The sequence below is a fragment of the Trypanosoma grayi genome (genome assembly GCF_000691245.1).
Source record: "Trypanosoma grayi strain ANR4 Tgr_32_V1, whole genome shotgun sequence".
NCBI classification, from domain to species: domain Eukaryota; phylum Euglenozoa; class Kinetoplastea; order Trypanosomatida; family Trypanosomatidae; genus Trypanosoma; species Trypanosoma grayi.
This window is the reverse complement of record NW_008825651.1, coordinates 42,801-49,642: the sequence shown is the minus strand read 5'-3', so window position 1 is coordinate 49,642 and position 6,842 is coordinate 42,801. Positions and strand designations below refer to the sequence as shown.

Below are 6,842 nucleotides of genomic sequence, written 5' to 3'. Positions count from 1 at the left end.
GTTGGGGATCGGTACGGTTGTTGAAAACTGGGTCGCTTCGGTGAGTAACAGGGGTCTTTTTACTTGATTTGTTCTTGTCCTTTTCGGAGTGTCTTCCTGCGTGCCAACTGTGCCACTAGGTTTTCTCCGTGTGGTTAGCGTCTGCCCTTTGTGTTTGTTATTATTATTATTATTATTTCTCAATCGTCTGTTCTCTTTTTCACTTTTACTTTTAGGAGTAGACGATGATGTCCGAGAAATACCAGCAGTTGATGAAGCTCATCGTCGTTGGCGATAGTGGCACAGGGAAATCTTCTTTACTGCATAGGTTTGTGGAGGATACTTTTTCGGAAGACCAGGCGCAGACTATTGGTGTCGAGTTTGGTTCTAAAATTGTTCAGCTTGCGGGACGCAAAGTCAAATTGCAAATATGGGATACTGCTGGGCAGGAAAGATACAAGTCGGTTACTCGGAGTTACTATAGGGGCGCTGTAGGATGCCTTATTGTGTACGATATTTCACAACGCTCATCATATGAGAGCGTGCCTCAGTGGCTAAATGATGTTAGGCAACTAGCTGGAAGGGAAGTTGTAGTGATGCTAATAGGCAATAAAAGTGATCTTTCTGAGAATCGTGTAGTTCAACACAACGAGGCCTCTTTATATGCTCTGGAAAACGGCCTTCTTCACTTTGAGACTTCTGCTGCCTCTGGAGAATTTGTGAGCGAGGCTTTTTTGAAAGTGGCAAAAACTGCTTTGAACATAAGTGCCAGTGACGTTGAGGTGACTGAAAATAGCACAGTGGAACTGTCTTCAGAGCTAAATCAAAGAGGGCGTTATTCATGTTCTTGCTGAGTGAATTCTTTTTTTTTCTTGCTGCCTCTCTTTCCATCTTCAGCTTTAGGATGTTTAAAAGTAGCGTCGTTTTTGTTTTGTTGGGTTGCGTCTATTTTCCGTGGCTTGTCGCTTTTCTTCTTTGCTCATAAGCTTCTTACTCTCCTTTTGACTTCTCTCAAAATTTGTTTTATTGATAGCATGACTTTCAAAGATGAGAAGAAGGTCTTTGAAGCCCACATACAAACGCTCAAAAGGAAAGGCTAATTGGACGGTTGAAAACTTCGCCGAGAGAGTTTTTATTTCATGTCCTCGGGTTTTTAGTTTTTCTCATCGCGTGCTCACTAGTCTGCGCCATCCATACCTCGCTGTTGTAGTGGATTTAGTAGACTCGGATTATTATAGGAAAAAGAGTAGAGTTGAGGAGTTACTGGGTGCTTTGTTACAATCACGTGATGAGGAGCCCAAGTGGGCTCGTGTCGCCTCTATGTTTGATTCCAAGTTGACTGCTGAAGAGATTGATCTACTTCGCCGGAAGGTCTCACTGAACACTGGGATCAGGGTGTGTATTGAGACAATATGGGCAGCACTTGGAGGTGTGTCTTATGGTGTTATTAAGGAAGAAGAATACAAGGGATTTCACTACAAACTGTACTCTTATCTTTTGAAGATAGACAATGTTAGTGTCGTAACATCTACTTCCGCAGCTATTGCAGAGGATTTTATGTATGATAAGAAGAACGATTACGGAGTGACTTTTGGGCCATTTGCAATTTCTATGCTTGAGCTGACAGACAACTGGACGAAGACGAGGGATCCGGATGAGTACGTTTTATTTTTGAGGGGTATAATTGATAGGTGTCTTACCAAAAGACCCTGCATACCTACAAAACAGGATGATATCCCTCTGTATAAATATCCGGTTTATTTTTCTGGTGGGCTTGTGTGCCGGATTGAAGAAGGTGATCATGTGCGCTATGTGAAGACGAAGGTGCAGTAGTTTCTCTTTGTGATTTCAATGTACGAACTGTTGTACATAGTTTCCTGCTCATGTTGGCGCAGCTAATCTTTGAACTGTGCTTTATTTATATTGCAATATGTTTTTTTGTCTCTTCAATTTTCATTTCTTTTTGAAAGTGTAGCATATTTCTGTTTCTTTTTTTTTTTCGTGGGGGGGCGTGACGTTCAGTTTGGTGCGATGATTTCGGATGTGAAGGATCCTTTAGAGGGAAAGGGACGCATCTCAAGTTGTCTTCAGAAGGTGTTCCGGAGTAAGTATCCGAAGCACGGCGAGTGCCCTGTTTTTATGACTCTGGCGTTGGTGGCCATAACGTTTATACCTATTGGCGTTGTTGTTATCAAAGCAAGCGATGCCATTTTTGAGTTGAAAATTCGATACGACGATACAAACAATTACCACTATGTTGTTGGACCTGCTGAAGTGTACCCGCATCAGTTCACGTTTAACAATTCCAATTATTCAACCGGAGCAAGGGTTCGAAAGGTATTTTCACTATCAAAGAGTTTGGCCCATCCTGTTTTTCTGCAGTATAGACTTGTTGGATTCTATCAAAATCACCGTCGATATTCTTTTTCGAGAGATATTGGTCAAATGGTGAGTGGTGGGGATTCTGTTGCGACAGAATGTGAACCGTTTAGGTATCCTGGCGAATTTCAAGGACGGAGTGTTGAGGGCCAATATTTCCCATGTGGGGCGATTGCATGGAGTTTCTTCAATGATTCTTTTTCTTTATACCAAATACCGTCGACATCGGCAACTGACAGTGTTGAAGAAACACTTGATGGTGCCAAACTCATTTGCTCTGGAGCAGCATTTGATCACCTCGGTAACAACTTGGAGGAAGGTAACCTTTGTGAGAAAAAAGGAATAGCGTTGCCGAGTGATGTGCGTTTATTTCAACCTCCATCAAACATAGAATCTCAAAGATCTCTGTGGAAGTGGGGAGGAGATCCTGAGGCTACTGACCCTTATAAAAGGTCAGGATACTATTATGAAGAGGCTGGTCATCCGATTCCCACCACTGCAGATGAAGATTTTCTTGTCTGGGCCTCTTTATCTTACAAGCCTGACTTCACAAAAATGTATCGGATTATAACAACAGACTTGATACCAGGAGAATATGTTGTTGATATTGTGGAAAACTTTGACGTGAGCTCTTTTTCCGGTGAAAAGTATGTTGTTCTGGTGACACGCAATTGGATAGGAGGAAAAAACTACGCCTTGGGTATATTGTTCCTCGCTATTGGTTCCATCTCTTTTGTACTTGCTATGAGTGTTGTCATTGTTCAGTACATTTTTTGGAGAAGCTCTGGGCTATAGTTACAGGATAATACGATGCTGCTATGATCTTTTTGTTATGTCTTGTATTGCTGGAGGATACTGTTGAGTCCCTTCCAAAAATATATATATATATAGTCACAGTTGCGCGCTCCCAGTTCTTTAGATGTTCTGTTTTTTTTGTTTCTTGGTACACATTTGAAAAGAAAATGCTGAAAAGTGTCTTGTCAGATTGAGGTAGCTCCGTTGCCACAAAATTTCTATGAACAAGGCACGAACTCAATACACAATTGTAGCGTCCAGGTATCTTGCGGTATTCCGTGGTATTTAACGGTGTTGCAAAGGAATGAAGCAAAAGGAAAAAAAAATAGCGACAACGTTTGTGAATATTGTTCGCTTTTTTCCTTTCTTTGCTGCCTTTTTTAGTTTCTTACCCAAGAAAAAAAAAGGACAAAAAACACGGTAAAAAAGAAGCCAGAAGGTTCAGATGTCGTGGCAGGCGTATGTCGATGACAGCCTTATTGGCAGTGGGTACATGCACAGTGCAACAATCGTTGGTCTTCGCGATGGAAGTGTTTGGGCCTATGGAGGGACATACATCCCACAGCAAAAAGAGATTGCACACATATTGAAGTGTCTTGAGAATTTATCGCTCGTTCAGTCTTCTGGCATAACTATCTGCAACGTGAAGTTCTTTGGGCTACAATCTGGTGTGGATGGACAAATGAAGTACATCTTTTTTAAGAAGGGTGCTGCGGGTGGATGCATATATACCTCAAAACAGGCGGCTATTATTTCTGTGTACGGGAATCCAGCTGATGCTTCGTCCTTGCAGCAAGATCTTGCAAAGGCTGGAACGGCAGATGTCGCTGTGAATCCGGCAGATTGCAACTCTACAGTGAAGAGGATTGCTGAATATCTCATTAGTCTTGAGTATTAGAATGTGCTATATGGGGGGAGTTTTTTTTTTAAATATATAAGATTAGCGGAAGTTAGCTTTCTTGTTCAAATGAAAGGGATGATATATGTTTATGTATATGCTTCTTTATTATCTGTCTTGTCTTACCCCTGCTTGTTTTGCTCGTCATGTGCCATTGATCCTTTCCTTTCCCTTTTTTTTTCTTCGCGGCTAATCCTTTGTGGGTAGCGTATGCATTTCTGTCAGCATAGCTTGATATGTCTGTGTGGCCGTGCTGTATGTCCTGTATGTGCTAGGTTCTGTGTAGCTTGCAACCAATTGATGTGCGGCTGCTGCATTCTTCCCGGAATGATGCACTGCAAAAGGTGTTGCACTGCGTGCTTTCGTAATACTCGACTTCGTCTATAATGATAATGATGATGATGATGTGGTATCTGGGCGTGCTGCACATCCACTACTTACCGTGTGTAAATCCTTTGTCGTGCAACCTTGCTGAGTTGCATTGATGCGTTTCTTAAAGATTTGCAGTCCCCCATTTTGTATTGCGGTTGATGTTTTTTTTTGTCTACATCTCGTGGTCCACACTCTTGCTGATTTCGCCAATAATGTCCTCTGTTGTTCCTGTTTAATTGTATGATCTTTTCTTTTTTTTTCGTTGTTGACATCTAGAAGATGTTATCGAGGAGCGTCACCCGATGCTTGCTCCCACATGTTAGATGCACCTCTTACGTTTCCCATTTGGGGTGGTCCTCACCCATTAGTGTGGCTCCATTAGCCTTGCTGCCTGTTAAGAGAATGCCCACATTATTGATTGATATGCCAAAGGTAGAAGAATTGACATGTGGTACAGGGCAACCCGCACAACGCGGTCGCAAGAAACCATTGGTGTGGAAGCGAAGACATCCATGGTTTGACAGACAGTGGTCTCTTGACCTTAAGCGTGCAAAGAAAGGCCCTTCAACGCCTCAGTTCCCTGATGGTGTGTCCTTTACTCAAATCAGATCTTTTCAATCCTTCGCAGGAAGATCATGGAAAATCAATGCCGGACGTAGGAGAAAGATTCGTCTTTCGTTAAAACGAGGTCGTCGGAAATTGTTATAGTTTATTTTTGCTGTTCCTAGTAGTACTTTTGTGTTTGCTGCTCGTGGTGCGAGCATGTTTGTTAAAGGCTATATTTTGGTCTGTACTATTGTGAAGAGCCTAAATGGGTTGTAGTACTCTCATTTTCCTTTTTTCTTCTTTGTTCTTGTTTATTATGTGTATGATTATTTTATTTGAGCAAGAAAGTCATGAAGTGTTTGATTTGTCTTCCACTTGTTGTGCTTTTAGTTTCACATGCCGCGGTTGGACAGAAATGTTCATTTATGACGCAACGCGTGCAGTGTGGAGCTCTCGCATGTAACGCGGAAAGTGGTCTTTGCGCTCCCTGCAATACAACAAGTGATTGTTATCCCGGTGCAATGGAGTGTAATGCGGGGAAGTGTGTCGTGGGGTCTTTTGCAAGCAGATTTTCTTTCCTTTTGGCTCTGGCGATGCTATGTGCCTTCTGCGTTTGCTCCATTGCTGTATTGGCTGGTGTTGGAGGTGGTGGTATTCTTGTGCCGATGTTCTGCGCACTTATGGGTCTGCCGATGAGTGCCGCGGTTGGTTTGTCCCAATCCACGATCTGTGGACAGAGTCTCCTTAATGTGTGTCTTGCCGTTTGGAAGCGCTATCCAGATCCCGCGTGCTCACGCCCTCTAATCAATTACCAGTATCTGACCTTACTTGTACCACTCGGAGTGATTGGCACTCTTGTTGGGGGTGTGCTGGCCAAATTGTGCCCAGACCTTGTGCGTTTGGTTCTTTTATTTTTACTTCTGGTACTTGTTTTGTATCGCACTGTCAAAAAAATGATTGCACAATACCGTAAAGACCATAACACTGCTGAAGGGAGTGGCTCAACCTCAGTTCCTGCGGAAGAAAGAGGACAGTTTGAAGTAGGGACGGAGACTGTTTCCCCAGAATTTACACAACCCCAGTTCCCACCGTTGGAGATCATATGTGTTTTGACGTCGTTCATTGTTAATGTGGGTTTTAACACGTGGAGGTCGAAGACAATTTGTGGAGGTGCAGTATATATAGCTTGTCTCTGTGTACCAGTGGTTGTAAATATTGCTCTCTTCTTGTGGAGCCGTCTGCGATTGTCACGGATGGATCAACACTTGGTGACATTTACGTGGAATTACAGCATCACCATTTTGTACCCGCTGGTTGCATTGATTGCGGGAGGAGCAGCTGCTATGCTCGGAATTGGGGGAGGATTGGTATTAAACTTTGTGCTATATGAAGCCGGGTTTATACCTGAGGAGGCCTCTCTTACTGGGGGAGTGGTGACGTTTTTTTTGGCGTTTTCGTCTGCTCTTGATCTTCTGATGGGGGGTCAGCTTCTTATTGACTATGGTTTGGTGCTGTTTGCATGCGGAATGGCGAGTACGGCACTTGGCCAATTTTGTTTTATGAGGCTAATCAAGAAGTACAATCTACGATACCTTATTATTGCGTCACTGGCTACAATTATCGGTGGCTCTCTCATTGCACTTTCGAGCTATAGCATTTACCAATCAGTTATAGTTGTTCGCGCTGATGGTTCAATTATGGCACCTGGTCGTGTTTGCCCGTTGAAGACAAACACATAGCTTTACATTGACCCATCGATGTTGAAGAAGTCAGCAAGTGTGAACCATATGCTTCCTCAATCTGGCAGTGGCCATTCTGTGCCTTGTGGCGAGAAGAACAGAAGCAAATCTATACATATATATATATATATATA

The 6,842-nt window shown here is 42.9% G+C and overlaps 6 protein-coding genes across 6 annotated transcripts; all 6 read left to right on the top strand.

Moving 5' to 3' along the window:
- Positions 1–224: 224 nt before the first annotated feature.
- Positions 225–833, top strand: DQ04_00321320 (ras-related rab-4; the record flags this gene model as incomplete). Its single annotated transcript, XM_009308763.1, has 1 exon — positions 225–833. The coding sequence occupies one exon, from the start codon at positions 225–227 to the stop codon at positions 831–833; it is 609 nt and encodes a 202-aa protein (XP_009307038.1).
- Positions 834–1,026: 193 nt separating this feature from the next.
- Positions 1,027–1,812, top strand: DQ04_00321310 (hypothetical protein; the record flags this gene model as incomplete). The annotated part of the gene is made up of 1 exon (XM_009308762.1): positions 1,027–1,812. One exon carries the CDS (start codon positions 1,027–1,029, stop codon positions 1,810–1,812), a length of 786 nt encoding a protein of 261 aa, XP_009307037.1.
- Positions 1,813–2,010: 198 nt separating this feature from the next.
- Positions 2,011–3,153, top strand: DQ04_00321300 (miltefosine transporter beta subunit; the record flags this gene model as incomplete). The annotated part of the gene is made up of 1 exon (XM_009308761.1): positions 2,011–3,153. The coding sequence occupies one exon, from the start codon at positions 2,011–2,013 to the stop codon at positions 3,151–3,153; it is 1,143 nt and encodes a 380-aa protein (XP_009307036.1).
- Positions 3,154–3,598: 445 nt separating this feature from the next.
- DQ04_00321290 (profilin) lies at positions 3,599–4,051 on the top strand (the record flags this gene model as incomplete). The annotated part of the gene is made up of 1 exon (XM_009308760.1): positions 3,599–4,051. One exon carries the CDS (start codon positions 3,599–3,601, stop codon positions 4,049–4,051), a length of 453 nt encoding a protein of 150 aa, XP_009307035.1.
- A 774-nt stretch (positions 4,052–4,825) lies between these two features.
- On the top strand, positions 4,826–5,131 carry DQ04_00321280 (hypothetical protein; the record flags this gene model as incomplete). Its single annotated transcript, XM_009308759.1, has 1 exon — positions 4,826–5,131. The coding sequence occupies one exon, from the start codon at positions 4,826–4,828 to the stop codon at positions 5,129–5,131; it is 306 nt and encodes a 101-aa protein (XP_009307034.1).
- Positions 5,132–5,562: 431 nt separating this feature from the next.
- On the top strand, positions 5,563–6,708 carry DQ04_00321270 (hypothetical protein; the record flags this gene model as incomplete). The annotated part of the gene is made up of 1 exon (XM_009308758.1): positions 5,563–6,708. One exon carries the CDS (start codon positions 5,563–5,565, stop codon positions 6,706–6,708), a length of 1,146 nt encoding a protein of 381 aa, XP_009307033.1.
- Between the last annotated feature and the right edge of the window lie 134 nt (positions 6,709–6,842).